Here is a 27,856-nt window from a genome sequence, read left to right as displayed (position 1 = left end):
GTTCTGTTTTCAAAACATTCTCTAGTGCAACGAGACACAGAGGCAGTCCTAGTGTTCTTGTTATTTATTGATAATAAGGTTGTCATTACGCAGTTAAAAACATAAGGCTTTAACTTACATTTCAAACTCGTAAAAAATGGTACATGTTGTTTGCCCTGCACAGATTTTCAAGAAAGTTAAGAAGCATAATATGAGGAGATTTCCCCTCTTTGTGCAAGGAGAAACCAATATCCTTAGACTTTTGCTCCAGAATGGCAATAGCCTGGATTCAATGCCAGGAATTTTCTCTTTGGTATGAGGAACAGTTGGAAGTTGGGTACTGGCTGAAAGAACACACTCTTTAACAGCTTTTTTTGAGCATCAAAAATACTGAGCAAAGCTGCTGACTCTTCACAGTTATCACATCACCTGAGCAAGTCATGAGGCTGTATCAGTGGACACTGCTCTGTACCAAAACTTGTGTCCCACAAGTTAGCTTGTTTTGATCATCCTACAGTGATGTAGTTATTTATCCTCATGCAGAGGAAGGATTATGTGGCTATCTGAGTGCAAAAGGCCTGGAGGAGCATTCTCTGAGAAGCAGCCTTTGGTCTCAGGAGGACACCTTGTCCTGCCACAGTACTAATCATTCAGCATTTTTCATTTATAGATACAAATGCACAAGAACATTGGCACCTCTTCCTGGTTCCTCGTTGCTTTTCACTATGCATTACAGTCGTAAAATGCCTCAGCTTTGAAGCTGGAAAGTGAAAGCCTTTTTATTCTCCTGGATAAGAGCAACCACATGAGGACCTAACTTGCTTTAATACACATGCAACACGCTTCATATGTCTAATTGATTTATCTTAGCTTTCCCACATGTCCCCACATAGGCATGCCTCAGTGCAGCTTGAAAGGAGGGAGTGCAGCCTTTCGGCTCAAAAGCTGGTGGTAAGTAATTAAACCTAGCAGCAGCAAGAACCCCTGAGACAAAATCTTTGGCAGTTTTCTACACCATGTAGTGAGCTTGGGTCACCAAGGGCCTGTAAATAGCATCATAATGACTGGTTCCTCAGCAGGGATAAACATGTGCTTTGAGTTTTCTAAATGATTCAGAGGCATGCTGTGAGATAACTACTGATAACAAGCAGATGTGAAGCTTGCTTTTCAAGACAGGGAGGCAGAGGGGGAAAGTTGAGTAGATAAGTAGATTTTTGGCTTACAGACCTCTCAGAAAGCCTGATGTTTGAAGATCATTGAAGCTTGGAGCTCAGTTTTACCCAATGAAGGTAGTGTTTCGGTTCTTGTGAGAGCTAGTGAGATAATGCAGACAAAACTTTCTGATGGTTTGTACCTGAAAGCAAAACCAGAACCTTATTTTAAAAGATTAGAAATGCTGTATAATTTCTAAGTGCATTTTACATTATGCCAGTGTCTTTATGAAGGTTTTCTCAGAAGTTGTATGTGCAGAAGTTTTAGTTTTGTTCTTAATGATACCTAAGCATTGAAGGGTGTGTTTCAACATTATACCCAGCAGCAGGACCCAAACCCACTGCCCAGTAGGAACAGCACATTCATACTGGTGCAGCAGTGGTGCCCAACTGCATTAATGCTGTGATGCTGTGAGTTCAGGGATGGGGTGGGTGTTAATTTGGGTTTCCCAGCACGTTTTGTATTAGCAGACTGGATATACGAACTGTCCTATAGAATGGTGTATTTGCAGTGTTTTGGAGGAAGTCTGTTACAGCCTCCCAAGGTAAAGGCTTTTATCAACAGGTTACCTGTTCTTTCTCAGGGAGATCTGGAGTTTTGCTAATAATGTACAGGTGGAGTAAAAGAAAGAAATTTGTTTTGTTTTGTTTTTTTGCATTATTTAAAAAGCCAAAGTACATGTTAATATTTCTCTCAGTAGAGAGGATTCCTGGCAAACTGAAAACTAGAATAAAAGCTGTTTTGGTGTTCAAGCAGAGAGTGGACCATTCAGTAAGAAAAGAGACACATCCACAGTGACTCTTCTGAAATCCACTGGAATAGTTGTTGGGATGGATAAGCAGTTTTGCATGTATTGTTTAGGATCTCCATTTAAATGCCATAACCTGATGCCTTACAGTGCATTAAAAATTTAACAAATCTTAAGAACTTCCCTAAAATAGCAAAGGAAAAATCTCCCTTTGCCTGTTTTTGTAGGGAGGGGTTAGAAACGAAAAGACATCCATAGATGTCAAAGACATAGATGTTTGTAGACATAAAACCATATTGAGGCTCATCAGTTGCATTATACCCATGTGTGTCTGCCCCTTCAGTTCCTGCTTTATCTTTCATTCTTCCATTTCCCAAGAGGAGTGCACTTACCTGTAGGGTATGGGACCCCTGCCCAGCAATGCCTGCCTGTGTACAGTGAATTGAAGGCTGAACTTAGCAGTTCCCTCATGAGATACACTGCCTGCACGGGAGCTTTAAATACACAAATGGGGCAAGCAAAATATAATACTAATATTTTCCTTTGTGATCTCCTTCTTCCCAAAGAGGAGCCTAATGTGGCTCAGGCAGCCTCAATGAATCTTTTGCACAAATGCCAACGTGGCATCTGTGTGTTCACTGTTTGCATTTGAGTCCGTTTCCTATAAGCATTGCAGCTGGTTACTAGCTGTGGTGAGATACTCTTTTCAGCTTCTCCATCTAGAAGGTGACTCATTTTTATAATCATATAGTTTCTTGCAGTTAACTTTGAGAGCTTTGAGTGCTTTAAAAATGCATCAGCTTATAACTTTACAACTGGAGGGGACCATTATGCCCATGTCTGACCTTTTGCATAATACAAGACAGAGTAATTGCTGAATGATGCCTATAAATTTTTTTCTGGGTGCAAGGCATGTCTTTTAAAAGACATCCAGTCTTAATTTTTAAACTTCATGTAACAGAATGCATTAAATGTCTTTTCTGCTGCTTCCTATCGTTAATCATCTTCTCTGATAAAAGTCATCAGCCTGTGTCTGCTAGGAACATATTTAATGTCTGCCCACTACATCTGCTCTTCTTGTGGCTTTGTTTACTAGAAAACCCTTTATTGTCAGAAGGGGTTTTGTCTATGAGCAAAACATAAATGTCAGCTTAGCCTTGTCTTTGATTAAATGTGTAAAATGAGATTCTTCAGCCCTTCATTTAAGGCAGCTTTTTATCATCCTTTCTCCTTAACTGTCCCAGCTATTGCTGCATTTCAGGATTTCAATGAGTGGGTGTTAGAAGGAAGTACATTATCCCAGTATCTTCGCCAGCCTCAATTATGCTGCATCTCTACATCTTGTTTATACACACACATGTTGCCTTTGTTCTCTCTTCAGGTGGAAGGTTTCCTGCTGTCAGGCTCTGGTGGTTACCCTCACTGCCTCATCCTGTTGCTGAAACACTCACCTTTCTCTATTATGACCAGGCATTTAGTTTTTATATTTAATTAGAAATATTAAAACAAACACAAAAAAATCCCAACACAATTGTAGCCAAGTTGTTTGTCCCACAACCCAATTGCTTTGCAGATCTGATTCATATGCATTTTCCTAAGCTGGATCCCCTGGTGAAGCTTTCAGCCCTGACCCACAGGCTGTGGTGAGCCCTGCTAAGTATCCACAGCAGCTGTCAGGTATTTTACATTGCACAGACATGCACTCTGCTTCCTCACAAGTCCTGCTAGTGACTATATTGCCATTTGAAGGCATGTGGTGCTGAAAATTGGATTTCCATCAGGCTGTTTCTAGTTCAGCACCTCTTTGATGAGTTCTCTGTCAACAGCCAGGTGAGCTGCCAGCTTAATATAAAAGCCTTTCTGAAATGGATAGCAAGTTTATCAGTGGAGTGATAACTGTCTTTTGATACAACGTCAGCATCTGTCACAGATGTCTTACGTGACATGAGCATCGAGTCTGTGACTTTGGGAAGGCAAATATTCCTCTGAGTCTTTGTTGAAGTGGTGTTACAATGGAAATGGGTGGATTATTTATATCCTATTCCTTTTTGCTGGAGGAGATTTTAGAGGGTTGTTCTTGGTTTGGTTTGCTTTTTTATATTTATTTATTTATTTATTTATTTTGCAAATGTTGTTCTGTAGTATTTCTAAGGCCCTCACTGTCAGAACTCCAGATGGAGAAGCTTTAATTCTTTATTCACCAAGTCATTCATAATATACTTGAGTTTGCACTGCTCAAACTGGAACATTCCAACCTGACAGAACTTCTGCACAGGGATGTATGTGACACAAGAGAAGACACTAACCGTAGAGAATTAATGCATGTGAGATAGGAGAAGGCTCAAGAGAAGGCCAGGCGTCTGACATGTGTGCAGAGCAGCCAATAGCACCAGGAGCGGGAGGTGGTGGAGCAGGGCTGGGGCACAGTGCTCAAGGACCTGGAAGCAGGGAGCAGCCTCTACTCTCCACTGCATGTCAGCAGTTTGGTTTTTTTTTTTTTTTTTGAGGGAATCATAGAAATGTTAAGGGGGGAAGAGATCTCTTAAGTTCGCCTTGTCCAAACCATCCACCTACCACTAATATTGCCCCTAAACCATGTCTCTGAATACATCTACTCTTTCCTTAAACGCTTCCAGGGACGCTGACTCCACCATATCCCTGTGCAGCTTGTTCTAGTGCCTCACCACTCTTTCTGAAAAATAATTCTTCCTAATATCCGACCTGAAGCTCCCCTGGCACAACTAAAGGCCATTCCCTCTTGTCCTGTTGCTGTTATCTGTGAGCAGAGACCAAATCCCACCATGCTGCAACCTCCTTTCATCAGTAGCAATATTAAGCAGAATGGGCCCCAGTACCAATCCTCGGGGAACATCACTCATGAACAGTTAGGTTTAATTCCATTTGCAACGACACTCTGGGTCTGGCCCTCCAGCCAGCTTTTTACCCAGCAAAGAGTATACTCGTCCAAGCCATGGAAATGACAAGGGATAAGAAGAAAGACTTCAGGATTCAGAAGGTGGCTATAAACAGACCTCTGGAGTGACCAATAGGTCCACTTAAATGCTACAGGGATGGAGAGTCAAAGGCAGAGTGGGGTTGTAGCAGAAGAATGTGTTAAATGTGAAAGAATTGGATGGAGGAAAGGGAGGTAGCAGCAACCGCAGGGCTCTGCTGGAGAAGGTCAGAAAACAATGTAAAGAATCTGGTGTCAAGGGGATTTTAATCATGAAGTCAAGAGGCGGCCAACGTAGGGTCCAGAAGTTTAGAAGAAAGAATGTAGAGAAAACTCATTGCAGAAACTTCTAAAGAATCTGTAAGACTTAATGACAGCTTCAGCCTGACTTAAAAATCTCTGACTTTTTTCATAAACCAGCAAGGAATGAACCATTGATATGCTCCACTTTGAAATGACATGGAAAATTAACACATTGTTGTGGATGCCTACAGGAAGGATTTCTGGCAGTTTTGATCTCACATTGCACAAAGCTTTAGCTGTCACACACAGAGCATGAATTCTTGAGCAGAGGATAAACATCCTGCAGAAGCAGGCAGGATGCCAAGAGGAGTGCTGTGTGATATCTAGCCTTATTTATGTTTGTACAAGGGGAATTAGCTGTGCATCAGGTATTGTCAGTGAGGTGTCAGAAACCTGCAGAGCTCTGTAAGGGGAAAGATACAAGTATATGAAGAAGACTGAAGATAACTTGCTAAACAGTGAGTTATCACACCACATGTGAGCCACCACACCACATACAAGTCACTCAGCTCTTACTTCAAATGGCTTATATTCAAAGCCTGGTTACAAAGGACTAAACTACCCCTGTCTTGTTGCCATTTCCTCAGTACTTACCAAACTGGCTGGTGTAGAAAAGAGGCCCCAGACTGGGACAATGGGGAAGCTGGGTAAGGATGGAGGCATGTGAGCTGGGATCACACAATTCTCAGCCCTCATAAATGCTCACTTGACTGAATGATATACTGCTAACTAAGCAGCATTTTGAATGCAGTTCATTTACTAATGTTCTTAAGTGAGCCTTTATCTTTTTCTCATGTACAACATGCATAAGGAATGAGTAATTTAAGTACAGAAGACATTATAGACATGTGCAGTGATCAAGCAGATAGGTTCTGCTTTGCATTAATTTCTCCTACTTATGTTATTCTCTATGACCCAGGCTGAGTCTTGTCTATTTTCAGGGTCCCCAATGCCTTGACATGGAAGCAGTAAGGGCTAAAGAAAGATTTGGTCCTGGGAAGAGAGAAGCTGATTTTGAGCATAATTTTTGTTCTGAATCAATGAGCCTTCTTTGTTTTTCAAGTCCTTCTGGATATTCCAAAAAATAATCTCAAAACACATAACTAGACCTACTGGACAAGGCCTGTACAGTTTATTTCAAGAAGAAGTATCTGAAACTCTTCAAATGCTGTTCAGTTTTCACTTGTACTAATTTAGATCTGGAGTTACAACACTGGAGTGATTATGGATTTGCACTGATGTGAAAGGGCTGAGAATTTGGTTCAGAAGGAAGAGTTTGCTCAAAGAGGCAGCAAGTTCTATGAAAAACCTGTGACTATGGAGTATCTCTGCTGTAGAGTAACCAGATCTTTTAAAATCTACCTGCTGAGGATCTGTTCTTGTGCTATTTGGGGAGGACAGTGAGACAGTTTGCATTTCAAGATCGAAGGTGTGAATAAAGAAAAATGCTTAAAATTCCTCTCTAACCATTGTGTCAGGATATTGCAGATCTAGTCAATGTGGCATATTTTAGGGCTGAAGATTGGGTTATGCCAAAAATCTAAATTTGGGGCAATATTTTTATGACAAAAGAATTTTCTTCATTTGAAAAAAAAAAGGCTAAAAATTTAGAACAAATAACTTCTTCTGTCTTCAAGTTCTGCACTTGTTGAATCATAGATTTTTCCCACATATTCAGTGTCTGTCCCAAACATATACTTTTCTTTTTCTAGAGTTGTTGTTTCATTCCGCCTGCTCAGCCAAAACTCCAGTCCCCTTTTTGCTTGACGAAAATAATAATCATCATCATAGAATCATTAAGGCCAGAAAAGACCACTGAGATAGTCTATTCCAGCCATCACCCCATTCCCACCATGCCCGCGTTCCTAGAACTTGAGCTGTGAACAAGTAAGGAAGTGCAATTAGTCCATGTGCTTAAAAGCAGGAGCCTTGGTTATAAAGAAACGTGCTATAATAGTAGTCATAGAAGAGATTTCAAGAGATGAACCACCAGCAACTTCAGTTAAGCTCCTCTCATGTATTTACAACAGTGTTTTGTGCTACGTATTCTGAAATGCTGCATTACAAAGCATCCTAAAGTAATCTTGTCACTTGAAAGTCTCACTACTATTACTGTGTCATCAAACAATTGCAGATTTAGGGACAAATTCTGCAGATTTCTTAGTGTCTACAGCTGCAAGAGAGCTGGTGCATCTGCAAGGCCATCTGAATACCAGACTTCATTTACATTACAGAAAATTATTCTAATTCATTATAGCAGTCTTTCAGAACTGAGTTTCTGCTTGCAATAGCTGCTAAATAAATTCAATCTGTTGAAATAAATGTATGTGTGCCAAAAAGAGTCTTGATCGGGCAAAGTGAAACCGCAAATTTCAGAAGTAGTGTGTTTTGCAGCAACCTTTGTCCTGTGCAGCTGAAAGATGGTCCGTCCTTTCTGTTGTTTGTTTTTGAGAAAGTGAGTGGGTAGCAACTGGCAATTTTGGTCTGCATTTGACTGTAAGGAAGTAAAGTAGATCAGTCTGTGATGTCAGTTGTTGATGGAGTAAGCCAACGGGAACCAGCACTGAATCCAAACACTAAGACTTAATGAAAGTTCAAGGCAACGTTTCCTACTTTTTGTAAGGTTTCCAGGTACAGTTCAGGTAGGTAAAGAAGATGCAGACCCTCTGTCTGTCTTTTTGCAACACAATTAAGCACCCTCAGTTCTTTCACCTTTTCAGTTCTACAACATTTTAGTAGGTGTCAGGGAAACTATACGAGTTTGTCTGCAGGGGGCACCCAGCCTTGCATGTTCTGCTGCCTGCTGGGCAAAGAAGTTGCAAAAAACAGTGATATATCTATAGACTGCTGAAAAACTCAGCCAGAACGTGAACTCCTTGACTGTGGTGAATACAATTGCTAAAGGTTACAGCTCACAGGGAGGCAGGTTTTCTTGGCTGTGTAAGGCCGATGCACTAAGTATGTGCTACAGAGTGAAAAACTGACAAGAAACCTCTTAGATCTCTGTTCTCCTTACAGGTTGAGGGAACCATCCCAAGATGGATCACTATCTTTTTGATAGCGATCAAATTATCCTTTACCTTTGTTGTTGTAACTAAGGAGTGTGAATTGAACAGAAACTGTGTGCAAGGTAGGGATTGTGTGGGCTGGCTGCATCTCAGTAGTTTCTCATTAATATCAAGTGAACTCTGTCTTAAATAGTAGTACTTCAGGAACTAATTTCACAAGCCTGTCAGAGCTAGCACTTTCTAGTTTTTTAGAAGATGCTGCTGTTTCCCAACCTGATCCTAAATCCTTCTTACACTGTGACTGTTAGTAGTCACAAGCATTATCAGCAGTTGATTTGTGTACTCATGGTGTGTGTGCTGTAGTACTATAATCTTTTCTAGTATTGTATTAATAGACTGAAATATTGCTCTTCCACCCTATTTTTCCATGTATTTCAAGTGCACTTCAAAGAAGATGCACTTTGACAAAGAGAGCTTGTCATGACAGAACTTCCCACCAGATTTTGGTGAGCTGCACTGAAGAAGTTTCTACACAGTCAGCCTTAGGACTTTGATCCAGGACCTTTATTAAAAAAATAAAAATAAATTAGAAATGAGAGAAAGCCAAGATCAGAATGGTATCTTTTCATCCCTGAGTAAGGGCCACATACCTGCCTTGGTTTGCAGCTCTCCAGATACCTGCACACTGGCAGACCCTTGCTGAAGAGGGCCAGGTCGCACACAGCAGAGTGTGTCCACTCTCAGGGAAAAAGAACACAGAGAATGTGTTTAGCTAACAGGATAAATGATATCTCAGCATTTTCTGGCAGTATCCCAGGGCCATGATTCAACATAATGGACTGTCCCTGAGCAGTTTCTCCTATTGTATTAATACAGATGGGTTTTAATTACCCTCCAGCCTTTGTTCCTTTTGATTCACATTATTTTGTTCCTTGTACAAACAGACTTACCATATGTTTGAGAAGAAAAGAAATGCTATTATGTTCCAACGTGCAGAGCTATACTGACCCTTATCAGTATCCAGTGCCATGAAACATCTGAGAGGATCATCTTCTCGCTCTCTGTTTTCGTTCTGGGCTCAGCTGGATCTGAAAGGCACATCCTCCTCAGGGCAGTGAGACACTGTGTCAGCACTGTAGATTTTCTCCTAAATACATATGCAACAGGCCAGAGCAGAGACACACCTTTTTCCATGCATGGAGACTGGAGCCAAAATGCTTAACTGCTCTGTCCCCATGTGTGATAGGACATAGCCTTATCCAGTTGCTCCTGTACTAACTCCAATGACCTGAGTTTTGGCTAAAGTGTATCTTTTAAATGAGGACGCAAGCTTGATCTAAAGACATTAAAATACAGGGAATCCCCAGTGATGCTAATTTGTTCCAGTTGTAATCACCTCCACTGCTTCATTTTTGCTTCATTTTCAACAGGCATCTTTCTTCTTTCTGCCTCCAGCTTGTAGCCAGGGACTTAAGTTAGAAACATAGTAATCATTTCTGTTGGAAAAGACCTCTAAGGTCATCTAGTCCAATCATCCACCTACTGCCAATGTTGCCCACCAAGCCATGTCCCTTAGTACTACATCTAGACATTTCTTGAACACCTTCAGGGACAGTGAGACCACCACAGCTCCAGGCAGCCCCTTCCAGTGCCTGACCACTTTTTCGGAGAGGTTTTTCCTAATACCTGACCTGAAGCTCCCCTGGAACAACTTGAGGCCATTCCTTGAGACCTGCAGCCTCCATTCTGTAAATATGGGTATTGAAGGCATCCCCTTCCTGTACGTGCTGCCTTGAAGCTAACAGCCATGGAGGCCCTTGGCCACTAACTCCAGCAGACTTTTTCTCATGGTCTTTGCCTGACCAGCCTGGCCCAGAGACCCAAGGTTGTCCAGGGTGCAGGTGTTGTCTCCAGCCACAACAATGGGTGGGACATTTGGGGTCCCTGTGACAAGCTGAGTGTCAGCACCATGTTTCCCAAGGCCTGTTGGGCTTCCAGCTCCTTGCGCCTAGCTGGATCCTCTCTCTTTTCCTTAAAATCATTGTGGAAATTCTTTGGTAGCTTCCTTGTCATCTCTCCCATGTTTTCCCTCTTGGAGCCACTGCTCTTCAAGCACAGCGCACAATTTTAAGCTTTTTGTTTCCATCATACTCTTAGTGGTGTTAACAGCCATTTTCTGTAAGTGGTCCCAGCTTATGCTGTGATTCATCTTGCTTGAATGGCTGCCCTGCACGCCTCATTAGTTAAGCGTTAAGTTCTGTGGTCCTTTGGAAATCTTACAAAGATTGTGTCCACATCTGAAAGAGGCCCAAGAAGGATCTCCCACAAAGCTGGATGCCATTTTCAGACAGCACAAAATATTATGGAGTGGCTAAGCCATTTAGTAACTAATGAAATAATGATTAAAAATAAAGCACTCTTATGTCCTCTGGCTTCTGTCCATGTACAGCAAAATTTTGACCTGAATTTGTTCATGCACCTTGGCAAAAGACCTAGAGGAAATTTCCATAAGTGCCTTTAACTTTTCCTTAATAGAGCTCTCAATACAAGAAGGAGTGGAAGAGAGAAGAACCTGCATTACAAATCAGCCTGAGAAGAGAAGGCTCCCGGGAGACCTGATAGCAGCCTTTCAGTATCTAAAGGGGGGCTATAAGAAGGATGGGGACAGACTCTTTAGCAGGGTTTGCTGTGATAGAACAAATGGAAATGATTTCAAACTAAAAGAGGGGAGATTTAGACTGGATGCAAGGAAGAAGTCTAATTTTGCAATAAGGGTGAGTGAGGGACTAGATTGCCCAGAAAGGTGGTAGATGTGTAACAAACAAAAGATATCTTTAATTGGATTTATCCTTATGGTTCTGATCATGCTGCTTTTCATGGTCCTGTTTGTGTTGTGAGTCTTTACCTATAGTTCCTGGCTTTCAACATTTCCTGCTCATGTTTTTCAAGAGTATATAGTTAAGCCATGGAAAAAAATCATACTGAGCTGAAACTTGGCATACAAGGAACCAGACGAGAAATAAATGTTCAAAGTCAAATTAAACTGCTGAGAAACAGGTATTTTTAGAAAATACTTTTAAAATGTGAAAATTATTTTTCAGCTTATTATTTAGAACAGTACAGGAACTTAATGCCTCTGGACCCTGAAGACAGAGAGTTATTTTGCAACTCATTAGACTTTCTTTAAATGTCATACTGCTATGTGTTATTTTTTAAATCCAAACTTTCCATTGAGCTGCCAGTTTGGCTGCTTTCCTGCTCTTCTTGTTCTATGCTTTTAGTTTGGCATAGAAGAAACATCATTTTACAGCTCCTTGGTTTCAGTGATGCACCTGCAATTGTGTACAAGTCTGTGGAAGCCAGAGAGGTTACACTTGTGTGACTGAAACTGAGAAGGAACAAGAGTGTTTAGTGCAGTGATCTACTGAAAACATTTGACACTTGCATTGGGCAAATAAATTGTAGTGTCTCCACAGCTAGGTTGAAAAGCTACGGGTCAAGGGTGCAATGTATTTCTCTGTTGGAGTTCCGAAGAGCAGCTGCAGAGTATGGCATAAATAACAGCAGATATTGACTTGTTTTGGAGTGAAAAAGCAGGATGTGTTGACCCTGAAGTTAAATATTGACCCCAAATTTGCTTCAGTCATTTTTTGCTTGAAGCAACATAAATCTTGGAGTTTGGCAAAAAATAAGAGTTGAAAAAACAAATTCAGGCTTGATATAGTTGTGTGCAAATCTGTTAACATTCTGAATCACCTTTTTCTGCCACCTTTTATAATAAGTATCAAAAGGGACCATTTTCCTTATGTTTTCAAGTGGTTTTATCATGTCAAAATAAGGAAACTTGATTTTATAGCAATTATTTGAGAACTTCAACATTCTTTAACAAGTTCAACATATGATGGAGTTGCAAGTCTAGAAAAACACTGGAAACCAGTAAGTCAGTTTTAATGTAGATATTTAGATTTGCAGTCTAAAACACTTCGGTACACTTCGGATGAATAACTTTTCAAGATTAAAAAATTGTATATATATCATCAAAGTTCACTCAGTTCTTCCTTTTTACCTGAACTGTTTCCCTTCAAAGCAAGCATTATGTTCTGTTAAGATTGCTTTTATTGAAAACCAAGATAAGATTTAGGGTTTTCACTGCTTTTTTTTTTCCATTTAATTTATAGCATTGTACCTTTCTTAAGAACTTCTAGTAGCATATTTGCAAATCTACTGAGGAAAAAAGAAACAAATCTCGCTCACAGTTTCTCATCTAAAATATATTCTTCCAAATTCCCACACATAGCTGTAGGTTTGTGTTATGCCTTGTGTCTTTTAATTAACATACCGTTAAAGCACGTAAAGTTTGTAGCAAGATCTGCTTTCTTTCTTTATTCTTTGGAATAAGAAAGCTGTTAGGTTCAATTTAAGACTCATAGCAATGAGCCTGTATGATACACCCAGTTAATACTTGAGTACTCTATCTGCTGATGTGGAGTCACTGGGTCCATGACCTCAAAGCAGATCCCTTTGTGTTTTTCCCTTTGTGCTATTCTGGAGCCAGAGACCCTTCAATTTCCTGACTCTGTTAAAAATAGTTTCAATTACTTGGTTTTCTGTCATTTCATCATACTCATCAAAGGATGGTAGATTTCTTTCTGTGCAAGTTCAGGAAGGGATATATCACAGAATTGTAGGGGTTGGAAAGAACCTCTAGAGATCATCTAGTCCAACTGCCCCAAAATACGTTTCAGGAAGATCATTATTATTGTTGCAGGTATTATTTTTGCTATTATTATTGTTGCTGTAGCAATGCAAGCAGCCGTTTGTTAGGGGATGTCTAAGAAACTGGTTCATTTTTACAAGACAGGCTGCTAGAAGGCTTTTAATGGATTCAACAACTTTCATATTTCTGTATTGTCAGTAATTTTCATCTATTTTACGTGGCAATTACACTGACAGTAGGAAGGCAGTAGATAGGTACTGTGTAAATAGGTAGTATGTTACTTGTTTTCCTGGACAGCTGCTTATCTTATCTGTGACTACAGTGCTCTGGATACAGTTCAGCATAGCTTTTCCTCACTTGCCATGTGTGGATTTAGTTCATCTGTTTCCAGTGGTTGTCAAGACAGTATATATTTACTTATTTATTAGGAGGGAAAACAGGAATTGTATTTAGCGGTCACTGTTCTATCTTTGTGCAGAAAGTTATAGCAATTTATGGAATCAATTTTGTTCTCTAGATACAGATGAACAGGGAAAAATCATGGCAACTGTCATGGTATTAGGTGAAAATAATCCCATTTATTAGGGCTGTTGCTCCTTACATTGCACAGCACATTGGCACAACTGTGTGAAAATGTTCTGACTGCTTGAGGAACGCACTCTTGGTCTGCTTTTTATCCAGGAAATTGGATGCTGATGAGATGTGTATGAGTCAGGACAGAAGGAGAGCTCAGGAGCTGGAGAAACTACAGGACATGGAGAAGACAGGAGAAGAGGAGAAAGGGAGAATAGAATGGCAACACTGAAAGGTGGTAACTGCAGTGGGTCATGGTCCTTCATTTTAGCCCAGAAATCTAGCTTAAAAGAGGAAGAAACCTCTCTTGTAAAGATAACATTCAGGAAAAGGAAGTGGAGACTGAGGTTGTTTGCAGGAGGTTGATTAGGTTAGAAATGGAAACAGGATTTATTATCTCTACTGTCAGGCCTGCAATATTTCTGAAGAAAAAGCTACACCTTTAGTGGCTTTATAAGAGCAGTGAGGTGAAAAATAAATCCTACCCCTGTCATCCCCTTGCCTTTGGAGGAGATTTAATGCAGTGTTCTTGATTCTCCATGTGGCACCATTCCAGGGGAGCACTGTGTACCTAGACGTAATTTCTCTCTTGTAGCTGAATGTGTAGTACAGCCTCAAGAGATGAAGAGTGAATTTACAGTCAGTGGAGTTGTGTCTGCAAACTGTGTTCAATGCAGTGCCTACAAGCATCCTTTCTTCTCCATTCAGCAGTGGTACCTCAGCCAGGCAGACTTGGCGTTATCAGGGAAAAGGTCACAAGTGGCATTTTACACTCCCAGCCATAATTAAATAAACAAGTGGAGCATGCCTCTACGTGTATCTTCCTCTCTAGATGCGCTGTGTCTTTTGCACCCACTTTCCTCTATGAGTGCTCTTCCTCATGGCCTCTGTTTTTGGGGCCCAATCACTTGATCAAATTCCAAATAGGGGAATCCAGCAGTGATAGAAACAACTTCAATTCCTTTTTTCTTTTTGATCTGAGAATATGTCTTCTAAATTTCCTCAGGCTGACTTTTCAGCTGAAAAGAGGCAATTCTTGCATTAGAGGATGCTTCCATAAATGGAAAAAGAGAAATATTTTTTTGTCATCAAATACAGTTGAAATTTTATTTTGTTCTGCCCTGCTAGGTAGTGGAGATCAGAAAAAAAGTCAACCATGATGAAAGAGAAAGACATCCAGTGGGCTTCTTAAAACTCAGTGAAAATTGGTTTGGATTCATATTTGTTGCAAGAGTTTGAAAGCACACTTTGCAGAGACGTGGAATTTTATAATGCAGTTATGTGAACAAGTGGCTACAGTGGCATTAGAAATGCACATGTGTAAGTGTGCACACTCAGACACTTTTATGGAATAGATCTGTATTCCGTTTGACTTGTGCTGGCACATAACAAGTTTAATTTTTTTGTTGGTGGCAGAATAAGTGAAGCTCTTCTTTGGTCTGTAAAAAAAGTGATCCAACCTATCACGTTTTAGCATTGTCTTCAGAATGATGTCAAAAATTGTAGCAATTAATAAAGCCAGTGGTGGAAAAGAATGGGCTTCACACGTGTGCCGTGGCTGACCTCACCACTTCCCCAGCAAGTCCTTCTGCAGTACAGGTGTCACCACTGGCAGTATCAGGACAAACCACATTTGCAGCCTCAACTGCGACCATGATGCCCTCCTGAAGACTGCATCTTAACAGCCCCAAATCACAGAGTTATTATTATTTTCTACTTACCAGTTAACATAACTTCAATACTAGGGTCACTAATGCCTAAATACTGCATTATAAAAATAGAGAATATTAAGGAAAATATATACTTAGTCTATTACCTTTTTCCTCCTTTCAGCCTAATGTAATATGAATTAAAGCTGAATATGTGTGTTAATCGTCAAATTATACCACCTTAATTAGGAGCTACATTTTACAAAGCAGCTTGCTTATTTAAGAACAGAGGGACCAAACGTAAGCAGAAGTGGCATTACTTTGCCATCTGGCTAAATGCCTTAGGTCTCAAGGACAGATCCCTCCTGTGACTTTGCTATGGCTTTATTCAGTCTATTTTTAATTAACTCATTGTATGGAATATCCTCAGATTTTCTTAGGAGGCTGTTGCACAAACAGAGATCTGGCTTTGATCTCCTTATAGATCTGGCTGTACATCTTCTTGCAAGTTTATCTAAAATTCTCCTGTTTGGTCTATGATTGGATAAAGACTTTTTCTGTGATGTAGCGCGACTGTTTTGCCTGTCAATGAACAGGTCTTTAATTCATACATGATTTTTATCTTCTTTTAACTGGTCTAGTTTTTTTTCTGTCATCTTCTGAACTGCTTAATTAGATTTTTGGGTTTTGTTCCAGAGACATGCACTGAGTGATCCCCCTCTTGAGTTTCATTAACTGAGGGCAGACACATCTCTCTAGTTCCAGACAGTAGTTTAAAAGCAGCAGCACTTAACTGTTTTTTTTGTTTGTTTGTTTGTTTTTTCATTCTGGTTTGAGTTAAGCTCTAGACGCGTCTTTAAATCTAATAGTCTGTGGGATGCCGGGACCCTCAAGTTGTGTGATATACCATACTGCTATGACTGGACCTTAAATTACTGCAAATCTGTGATATCTGTTAAAAGTAACCGTGCTAGTTCTTCAGTTCTGCTCATAATATTTGCGTAACGTACAGTTCAGATACTCAGCAGTCTTTGCTCATCCTGTGTTGTGGCTGGGCTTTTTGTATCCTTTCAATTAAGATACTTGGTGTTTAATCACAGTAGGACATTGTTTGGTAATAGTATATAATTAAATGGTGATGGTTGTTGAAGTGTATAATTAGGATTTTTGACAATTCATTGTGAATCTCTGGTCTGCTGTAAAGAAGAACAAAGCCAGAGAGAAAATGCTGGCTGGGTTATATAAATAAGTGAGAGATGATGGTTGGGCCGAAAATGAGGGTTCTTCCCTCCTATAATGAAAGGCTTTGTGTACATTATGTAGAATATAGTATTTCTTAGGCTTAAAGCTTTCCAGAGATGATAGTGTTGGCCCTCTGAGACTCTTCATTATGTCAGATGTGGAATTATGGATTTATGGGAAGCAGACGCTGCCTCAAACAGGCTCAGTCTCATAGAGGAAACTTTTCTTCTCCTCCCTGAAGAATTTCAGGCTGCAATCTGCATATTATCACTGGTAAGGGTTTTCTGAGGTGTCCAAGAGAAGAAATCCTCCCATTTCCAGTGAAATACGCTGGGGTTTTTTTTGGGACAAAATGCCTCCTTGTGTCTCTGCCTGCAGCTTCAGGAACAAGTGGCCTATCGAGCCATGCCGGCCTGAGTCCAAGCATTGCTCTCCCAGAAGTGACAATAGCTTTTAAGGGGCAGGACTATGAAAACCCTGTCAATTATGGATTCTTCTATTGTCTTCTGACTTCAGCCTTACAGAATGACTTTGTTGTTGTTGTTGTTCTAAGAGTCTAAGAATATGCTATTCTCCTAAAATGCAAGCTGAAAGTCACTCGTCACTATATAGCTGCAAGAAAGGAGTATCCGTGTGAAAAAGAAATCCCCCAGTGTGCAGCTCTTTCGAGGCATAAGTTCCTATCCATAGAGTGGGCTTTGGGGTGTGCTTCTTTCCTCTCCAGATGTCCTTCAGACAAGCTGTCAGCTGTGTGACGTGGTGATCAGATTGTGCAGGACCCTCCAGAAACCTGTGAGGACAGACCAGTTAGGGGTTGGTCTGTTTATTTTTTAATTTGTGAAGAAAAGAGGCACTGTATCATGTGGTGTTTATGTGAAATATGAAGTACATTGCTGCCATGTTTCATGATTTTCCACCTGACACAGGAAAACTGGCACAAGCGAGGTGAGTACATATCCACCGCTTAGATTTCGGGTTTAGTTGCTTTGATTGCTTCCTTGTAAATAACCAGAAACCTTTCCAAAGTAAACAAAGCCTGCATTTAAAAAATACAGAAGCAAAACTACTGAACTCCAGAGTGAATGACAGCATGTTTGTGCTGAGTATTTTTGACAGTTATTAAAAAAAATCTGAGCATGGAGTTAAAGCAGGCTGCTCCCACCTATCCAACCAAAAGCCAGCATCGTATCCCCTGGCCTAGCAGGACCATTGTCATCACCAAGTCTGTGGATGCAGAAAAAAAGGCTGGTACCCAGGGCCTCAGCCAGGGCTGAGCATGAACCACTCTGAGTTTGTACTGTTTATAACCATTATGAAGAATGATTGCTTTCTGAGGTAGCTTGGTCATACAGAGCCATCAAGTCATCAGTTTTGCTGATTGCAGCTAAACTATTCATGGAGGATCACAGGATTTGTTTCCATGAGGGGTAGGTTAATAACCTGCAAAACCACATAGAAAAAACATAGAAAAACTTCAGTCTGAGTTTTGTGGCTCAAAGCCGTGTGAGGTGTATTTTTGGCAATGATGTGTCTGTTTTGATTTGAGAGTGCAAATATAATACTCCAATTTTTGTGTCAGTATGAGTGCTTCATTCTAAAAAACATATACACACATATATGTTTTTATGTGAATATATCTATGTATGTATGTGTTCACTCATATGTGCCAGAATTTGAAAATCCTGTTTATTTAGTTTCCTGACGCCTAGTAATGCTAATTTTACATACACACACACACACATGCATACAAACATACATTTTACACTTGGGTGTGTACATTTCATCACTTACAGGTGCTTTTTTAATGGGATTTGGTTATTTAAATCCATTTATAGCTTCCTCATGGAATGGTCTTCTTTTGCCAGTGAGCTCAGCACCCACTGGGAGACTGTTGCGTGGTTAAATACCTCTCAAGATTTGATTCCCACCTATATGTTGCATTACCTCAATAGTTTATTCAGGCCCCTTTAAATATAGCTATTAGATCAACTGCTCATCAGTTTCAAAAGCATTATCCTGGAAAAAAATTATCTTTTGAATGATATGAACCAGACTTGTCGTCTTCCTTCCGAACTGGAAGGGATGTTGTCTCTTTACAATGAATCACACTGGGGAGAGCCTCTCCTAACTAATGCACATATTTTTGTTTCCTGCACTCCGTTTCTTCAATCATCTTATCAGCACAATTCTTATCAGGGTTGCAAAGGGAACCTTGCACCTTTGTCAAAACTGATCTGCTGGCAGAAATATGGTGGGGCCACCTAAGATCCTGCAACAAGAGCCAGGGAAAGGTCATGGAGGAAAATAATTCTAAAATAATTATTCAGCAAGAAAATATGTGTATATCATCCTCAAGTGCTAAAAGACATGCTCCTGACACACCAAATAGTCGAGAAGGGAGGCGTTTTGTAAGATAGCTGCTCTGTGTCAAAGAGCAAAGGTATTTAGCCTCCCATTAAAAAGCATAGGATTAAAAAAAAAAGGGAAAAAAAAAAGCAACCCCTCCCCCAGCAAAACCTCTGCTTATCTGGAGCACAAAAGGCATCTGCAGATGTCTACCCCCCGCATGAGAACAAAGTCTTCAGCTGCTGGAATGCGATGCTATAAAAACAAATACTACAAAGCCTGGTAACAGGGGGATGTCTCACTTGCATATTTTTTTGTGACCGTCTTGGTTTGCAGAGAAGGGAGTCCCCAAAGCAAGTAAGCCAGCAGGATCTCTTTGTACTGGGTCGCTGTCTGTTTGGCCAGATGTCTTCCCAACAGGGAGATAGAAAAACCAGAGCTCTTATTAAAATAAGTCGGGAAAGGGAATGGAAAAAAGCATGTGTCCAGCAAAATGAGGCGCATCATGTTCCATCTGATATTTATTAAATGTTGATCAAATCCACGGTGAGAAATGCACATCATGCGGAAGTGACCTTGGCTCCCTGGTTTTTGAAGTTAGTGACAAATGTCTGGGAGCAGACCAGCATTAAAACCATGTGTACAGGACACAGAGAGGAATATGCTACACTAGGAGCAACAACAACAAACCAAGAACCGACTGGAGCCAGTAACCCAGCTTTGCAGGTTTTACATATGTTCTAGCAATGGATTGGGCATATAGGGTCTTTCTCTGTACATTTTACTATATGGATTCCTGGATGAGATGTAAAATGGAAGAGTACAGCATATGTGAGCCATGAAAGGGAGTAGTCATGTGAGTAAAAGTGTGATCAATTCTTGGAAGTAGAAGTTGTATTAAAGTAAAGCCCAGGCATGGATTCCTTCAAGACTTGCCTTTGAGATTTTGTGATAAACCTGTATACTTTCGTGCCAACCTGATGGGTTTTGTGTAATCACAGTGAGCATTTGAAATCATCTCCCATCTTTTCTTGCCTAGTACTTTGGCTATTGTGTTTTTCAGATCAACCCTTCAATAAAAAGGAGTGTTCTCAGAGCATGGACTAAATGTTTTTCCTCTATCAAAGCAGTCTTTGGGACTGGACCTAAAACAGGGAGCAGGGAAGAGCAATGGGGCAAGTTGAAGCCAGATTCTTTGCTTGGAGAGGTTATGGAGCCCTGATTACATTATAATTCATCCCTATACAGGGAGGGCTATACTCCTGGTTTTACCTTTGCTCATAGCCTCTACTGTTAAACTGCACAAAAAGACATCACAGACTCACAGTGGAGTTGGACTAGATAACCTTAAAATGAGTCTTCCAAGTCCTTGCTTCAAAGTACCTCTATATTTAGTAAATTTTATATGCTTAGTAAGATAGAAAGCCAGCTGGTACCAGGAAACTTAAGGGCTATGTATTTGCAATAAAGAACACATTTAATGATTCTGAAAGACTTTACTGCGTCCACCTCTAGTGAAAGGAGAACAACAGAGCCTGTTAGACCTCCCTTGTGTTTCACTGCAGCCCTGGACCTGGGGCACACTCGATGAGGGTGCTTGGGGTTCACTAACGTTCAAATACAGGTTTAAGCTGGCAGACAAAGCACCAGCAAGCAATGCTATGCGCAGCTCCAGCCCAGATTAGTTAATGGAATTGCTATCGTCTGTATGATCATGTCAGTATGCTGTGTTTATGTTATTGATACCGGCAGTGCTGGATTGTTGAGGGATGGAAAGCTCTGGCTTTTGTTTGAGTGTTCTGATGTCTGTTTGAAATACACTGAAAGTAAAAGTTCTTAAAGCCGAAGTGCTGTTTTATTGAACCTGCAATAGAGAGGGGTGAGACAAGTGAAACAAGATCTTTGTGATGTACTGGAGCATACATGATACATGATGCTGGACTGCAATACATCCAATGGCATCAGTGGCATTTCAGTTCATTACACTACCCAGGAAGTTGGACTACAGTGACAGAAAGCAGTTCATGTCATAAAATGAGTAATCTTAATATGAGACTGCAATCAAGTGATACTTTTCTATGTGCAGTCGCTGTCAGATTTTTGTTTATGTTTCTGCCTTTCTCTAGGCTTCATACCTCTGCAGTTTGTCAGTTTTCCTGGTTATGGATATGATCCTGCTTCCATTTACATTAAAATAGCGGAGAGCAAGCTTTCTGTTATCTGTAAAGCTTAGAAGGTGAATGTGATGTGCTTTGTGCCCCAGACTTCCAGTGTTTTTTTTTTATGTGTGATGTTCAAAGTCTTAGAGTTCTGGAATCTAAGTTTAAAACTCTTTCTGAGGAGGAACCTTATGTTCAGCACACAGTACAGAGCCCTCAGTGAGCCCTTTAATACCAGCTAACAGCAGCAAAATGGTGCTCTAGACACCATGAAAATGTGAAATAACTTGTTTCCAAATTAATACTGCAAAACTTTAGAAAATTGCTTTCCTCCTCCAACTTTTTCAGCAAGCAGAACTTCCCTGCTTGTAAAGCCCTTACAGCTATCAACTAGAGAAAGAAAACCAACCCACACACCAGGGTCCAGAAGCAAACTTGGCTGTCAGATTATGAACTCTTCACCTTTTCTTTTGTGGTGTAGGTGTTACCAGTCTTCCAAGTCCAAGCACCAATAAATGGGCTCTCCAGATGCCCAGCTCTGTAGCAGCTCCTTTCCTTTTGCTTCTGGGGCTTACACTTGCATATCTCTGTCTTCTTTTCTCCTGATGTTCCTGAAAAAAGAACTGGTTGTTCCCAACTGATCTCATGCCTAAACATGGAGTAACCCAAGTCTATGGCATCATATGCATCATGTAGCAATGAAACGTGGCATCCCATCTGAAGAGTCTAGGAAACATGAGATGGCATGATGTGGAAAAAAGGTTGACCTGTTGACATGAGAGATACACATTTCTGCCTTGTGCATGGCTAGTATATGTGCTAGCTATAAACTTTGTATAAATCCTCTTCCTGAGTTGCTCTAGTTTGGTAATCCCTCCTTCTTGTACAATGGGCCTGAGGAAGTCATTAGACTGCAGTTCTTTGAGAGGGAAATACAGTTGACTTAACATGCTGCATCGGTCACTGGGTCTTGGTGAACCTAGGGGAAGAGGCCTGTGTTTTTCTCTTATAAAATAAAAGCAAAAATCAACTCTACAGAAGGTCATGAGCTGGGAAAAGTAAAATCAGCTGTGGGCTAGGCCTCAGGGGAAATGTAAGTTACTCATAAAAAGCTACAGAACAAGTCTTGATTAGTAAAGTAATCTGGTACATATAATTTATTAGAGCTTAAAGCCTTCCTGTGGGACTCCTCTAATAGTACACAAATACAGTAAAATATCAAAGAAACGCATATTTTGTAAGACACTGAAAGCTGCATTTATCCTGACCTACTAATGCACGTCAGAACAAGGGATAAATCCAGCCCATTCAGTTCAGTGCAGTGGCCCAGTTTGCATATTTTCACATGGGTCACATTTCTCCTGAATTTCTTTGTATCTTAGTCAACGCTTCCAACACCATCAAACTGTTCCTGAGGAGTGCATCAAGAAAAGAGTAGTATTGCTTTCATGACATACTCAAAGACATTTAAAAACTCAGCAAAAAAAGATTGAATTTAAAACAATAAGGGTTTGTTTTCTGTTATTGAGGCCCTTTATCTTAAACATGTCTACAAGGGAAAATTCACCAGTATTTTTCTGCTGGCATACATCTGCCACTAGCTTCATTAGCACTGCGGCCCTTGTTCTGCTTGGAAATGGTGCTTTCCAAATCAAAAATTAAAAAACCTCTCTCTCACTATGGAAAGTGTTCACACAGTGGGTATTTGTGATAAGCCTCGCAAGGTAGGTCCCAGACTCCCATCATGCTTTCACGATGTTATTGTATTTCTGTATTTTCTTTCTGCTGTTTTTTATTTATTTATCTGAGTATTTACTGTTGCCTTTGTGGGTTGTCTGAATGCTGAGAAAGAGCTGCTATGGCATAATGCCTGACAGAGGATATACTGATAAATATTTGACTTCCAAAGCTCTCCACGCATTTGGTAGCAGAGACGGAAAATGGTCCTGTCTCCCAGGAAAGCTCCAGTTTTCCAGCAAAGCAGAATCTGCTTCTTTTCCACAGCCTAAAACCCCAAAGGGACTGTATCAATAAGCTGATGCTTTAACCACAATGGAGGCTATCCTGGCAAAATAGGCAGCAAGGCACCCATTTCTTATCTGATCACATAAATATTTTGTTTGTTAGAACATGGAGGAAAGAAACACAGAGATGAAACCAGCAGTGTATCCTTAGCCCTTGTTTCTTGCTTTAAAATTCTTCATCTCCTCTTTTGCAGGTATTCAGGAGGGGACTCAATGTACCAAATGTAAAAATAACTGGGCACTGAAGTTTTCCATCATCTTATTATACATTTTATGTGCCCTGTTAACAATTACTGTAGCCATTCTGGGATACAAAGGTAAGTATGCATCACATGAAACACTTTTCTTTCAGTCAAGCATCCAGGGAGATTTTTGTGTATTACACAGGCAATTTATCGTGTTTTCATCTTGAATATGAATTCTTTTGTCATTGTTGTTTGTGGTACACATAGAGCAACAAAACCTCAGCCTTAGGGTTTCACTTTCAAGCAATTATGAAGTTTTGAAATTAGATTAGAAATCTTAAAAGAAAAAAATTAGAAGAAACTGATTTTTCTTCCACCATGAAAGGGTTCTAACTGGAAGACTCAAAAGTCTGCAATGCATTTAGCCTTGATTTCACTGAGCCCTTTTGTACATCAGCACAGTTTAAAATTCACATTGCATAGCTTAAAATTCCCATACCTAATGGATACTAGCTAAGTGTAGTCACTTAGATACTGTTATGAATGAATCAATGTGAATGTCTTCTTGTGCAATCACAACTATGATGTATGAAATAAGTAAGATATGAGGCTCCTGTAAGATAATGTAAATGAATAATGTTATTCTGAGCATAAAACACTGCAGCATCTTGCGGAGAAAAACAGGCAAGCTTTAAACTACCTATCTGAGCACAGCTTTGAGTTGTAGCTTCATAAGCCCTCTGAGAAGCTGAGTAAATCTTCACGTGATTAGCATGCAGTGCATCCTGTGCCACCAACAGCTGCGCTAGTAGCAGAACTGACATCATCTCTGGTCCATTGCCACTGAAAAAAAAAAAAAAAAAAAAGAGGAAACTGTAGAAATAGAAAGGGATAAATACTGACTTGGAAGGATTCACTGGAGTTTTAAGAAGGAAGAAAATTAAAACTGCTTGCTTTAGATGGAAAATTTAAACAAGGAAGAGCGAATGGGAAGGGTATTCTATCAGAATATATTCTTTTCAATATAATGAAGGCAGAATGTGGTAAATTAAAAGCAAATGTGAAAAAAAAAAGAGTACATACATACTCACTCAGATGTTTTCCTGAAGAATGTGTAAGATGCTGAGAAAAAAAGACTTTTTAGGATTCTTGATCTATTTAGAAAAGATTGTTTGGATATACTGACTAGGGGAGGACAAACTAGGGCCTTTTGCAGGTATAAAAATGCAAGTGTCTGCTTATGGTGAGTAAGGATGTGATCTTTCTGGTCTGTAACCCAGACATTAAATGGCTGGGATTTAGTGGAATTTTCCTCAAGAGCAATTTATTACATGGTTGTCAATTCTGGGGCTTACCATGAGAATCAGACTTCACTTGGCATCAGAAAGAGCACGTCATGTGGAGGGACCATTGCTCTGTATCTTGCTTTGGCAAACATTTGCTTGTATATGTACCGGAAGCAATAGCAATAAGGAAACTGTCCAAAATATCTTTTTGGGAGTTTCTCTTCCTCATTTCAGTCCACAGTTTTCCAGCTTCATTGTTTTTGGGCCTCCAGCACAGTCTCTTCCCCAAGCTTCACTCCTGTCTGAGTCCCCTTCATTTCTATACTCAGTTCTAAACCTGCTTCTTGCACTGACCAGTCACTGCTGACTGAGCAGGAACTAGCCTTTCTGTACATCCATATTTATCCAGGGTAAGGACAAAATAATTTCCTTGCCCACAGAAATGGGGAAAGAATGCACATCTTCACTGACCTTAGGTCATGTTGGTGATGAATTCCACCTGAATTCCAAAAGAGACAGGCTTTGGAGAAAAATCCTTTTTGGTCCAAGGTATCTTCTCAGTAACTCCAAGCAGTAAGTGGCCACATGCCAAGTATTAATTTCACCCTTTGTACCCTGCAGTTTAAGAGCTTTGTCTCCACAGTGCCTAAAGAGCTAACTTGCAGGAAATATTTGCAATTGAACAAACCCCTAGCTGACAGTACATATTTAAAGGAATTGCTGCAATATTTTTCTTAGTGGGGAAAGAATTAAGCCTTAAAGGAAAAACAAAATTTAAAATAAAATTTTATAAAGCTCTTGAACTCTCCCCTCTGCATTAGAGTTTGGCTCGTCTTTTTCATTGCAATATTACACAGAGAGAAGGAATTCTGCTGGCATCAGGGATTCTTTAAGTCTCTTAGCTAAGTTTCCATTAAATTTGCCTCCCACGCTTATGTTTATAAAGCCCAAAACTACTTTTAAAACTTTCATTTCCTACATAGCATTTAGATATCCTTTGTGATTTAAAACATTAAAACTACTAATCAGTGAATTAAATATGGCAGACAGAAAAACAACTCAATGGGAGGCAAAGTCAACACAGAACAAACCTCTAAATTGGTGGTAAAAATTACAAAGTAGGTTGGAGAAATCTGAAACCAAAACATGAATTAAATATCGAGGTCGTGAAGGAATAACAAGCTGAGTTTACTACTAGTTTGCTTTCGGAAGAAATGTGCAGTAGTTGTTTAAAAACATTAACAAAGCAAACTGTGATTTTAAAACATGCTTTCTTAAATAAAATACAAAACTACAAAGCTATAGAAATTCTGGCACTGGGCAGTGCCAAATTAGCCTAGATAAGGTGAAAGATCATTCTGCAGCTCTCTACATTAAGAGAAGCTCGTGTTCTCAGTTTGAACTTCTGATTCTCAGTTCTCAGTTGCTGATCAGTCCTTGTTCTGTATGTTCTTGACTAACGACCACCATGACTTTCACCAGCTTGCTTTTCCTGTCTCCCAGCTTTTCCCTGCCATCACCCAAGACCAGCACATCCTGGTGGGAGGGCACATTTTCTCCCTGCTTCTTGTCTGAAGCTGAAACAGAGTAGGTCAGGTGCGGACACTCCTCACTGTTCTTGTCAGCAACTACTTGAACATCTGGCTTCTTTTGAAGGACCTTTACTAAATTTTTCACAGTGACCTTGTCAGAAATTTAAGATCACAGTGTAGAGATATCTCACCAAGCTGAGAGTTAAGATGAACCTGTCTGAAAGCAAGCTTAAGGCACAGACTTTACATTTTTTGAGAGCAGCAGACTGTTGGAAGCAGCAGAATGACCCTCATAAAGAACATCAGAATCAGTCTGCCTTTTAGCCTTGTCCTTTCTGCCTTCCTCCGCACTTCACACTGCTGTGCTGACACCCTGTGAGGGTAAAAAGAACAAAAATCAAGGAAATTCTATGTCTGATAAAACTAATTTTGCACTTAATGTCAGTTAATCTGAGTAAGTCATCAACCGTTTAATATCATATAGGCAAAACCACTATCTTGAATATTTGAAAGCAGCGTTCTCTTTCCAGCCTCCCTAAACCAGCATCTTCTTCCTAAGTATCATGTCAGCCTCGCCTGGTCCAGAGCAACACCACAGAACTAAGTGCTGTTACTTTCTGTAGGAGTCAAGCTGCTGGGGACTGGAAGACCTCTTAGGAGTGAGCACAGTCAGCAAGTTTGGTGATGATATGAAGCCGGGAAGAGTGGCTGCCACACTAGAAGGCTGTGCTGCCATTCAACAAGACCTGGAGAGACTAGAGAGTTGGGTGGAGAAGAACCTGATGAGGTTCATCAAGGGAAAGTGCAGTGTCTTAAACCTGGGAAGGAATAATTGCATTTATCAGTACAGGTTGGGGGCTGACCTGCAGGAAAGGAGCTCTGCAGAGGAGGACTTGGGTTTGCTGGTGGGCAACAAGTTGACCATGAGGCAGCAGTGTGCCCTTGTGACCAAGAAGGATAATGGGATCCTGGGGCGCATTAACAAAAGTGTGGCCAGCAGGTCGAGTGAAGTGATGCTCTTCCTCTGCTCTGCCCTCCTGAGGCCACATATGGAGTGCTATGTCCAGTCCTGGGCTCCTCAGCTCAAGAAAGATAGGGAACTTCTAGAGAGAGCCCAGCAGAGGGCAATAAAGACGACGAGGGGCCTGGAGCATCTCCTGTACAACGAAAGGCTGAGAGACCTGGGGCTGTTCAGCCTGGGGAAAAGAAGACTGAGGGAGGATCTTATCACTGCTTATAAACATCTAATGGGTGGGAGTCACAGAGATGGGGCCAGGCTCTTTTCAAGCAGTGCCCAGCAACAGAATAAGTGGCAATGGGCACAAACTTCAGCACAGTAAGCTCCAAACGAACATGAGGAAAAACTTACTTTCAAGGTGACAGAGTCCTGGAACAGGCTGCCCAGAGAGGTTGTGGAGTTTCCTTCTCTGGAGGTATTCAAACCCTACCTGTATGCTTTCCTGTGCACCCCGCTGTGGGGAGCCTGCTTTAGCTGGGGGTAGGACTGGATGATCTCCAGAGGTCCTTTCCAGTCCTTACAGCTCTCTGATTCTGTGATTTGCCATCCTTCAGACATAGAACAGGCATGGTCTTCCATACATACTACAGCCAGTTTTCAGTAATACCAGTAAGGCCTCTGATGAAACTGATGCTTCAACAAATATTTGGGATGTTCTACACAAAGAATATTCATAGTTACAGACCACCTTCAGTCTTTTTAGTATGGGCTACTTTTCTATTTTCTTATTTTCATTTTTTCTTTTTTCTTTTTTTTTTTTTTTTTTGAGTTTGGTAATGAAAATAGCACATGCTGTTGTATCTGCAATTCCATCCAGTTTCACCAGCTGCCAGTACAGGCTACTACATATTGATAATATTCTACTACTTCCATGTGCTTTAAACTCTTTGAGGGAATGCTGTAATATTAGTTTCCAATATTA

General features: G+C 40.5%; 1 protein-coding gene across 1 annotated transcript in view; it reads left to right on the top strand.

Annotated features, from left to right (window-relative positions):
- Positions 1-27,856, top strand: part of COLEC12 (collectin subfamily member 12) — a 90,867-nt gene that overhangs the window by 50,356 nt on the left and 12,655 nt on the right. Inside the window, exon 3 of the mRNA XM_065752245.1 lies at positions 23,108-23,230. Coding sequence (XP_065608317.1) covers positions 23,108-23,230 — 123 coding nt within the window. The remainder of the gene's footprint in view (positions 1-23,107; positions 23,231-27,856) is intronic.

The sequence above is a fragment of the Cyrtonyx montezumae genome, unplaced genomic scaffold (assembly GCF_038088225.1).
Source record: "Cyrtonyx montezumae isolate F1298 unplaced genomic scaffold, pur_monq_1.0 scaffold_8, whole genome shotgun sequence".
NCBI classification, from domain to species: Eukaryota; Metazoa; Chordata; class Aves; order Galliformes; family Odontophoridae; genus Cyrtonyx; species Cyrtonyx montezumae.
This window is presented reverse-complemented; position numbering and strand designations above follow the sequence as displayed.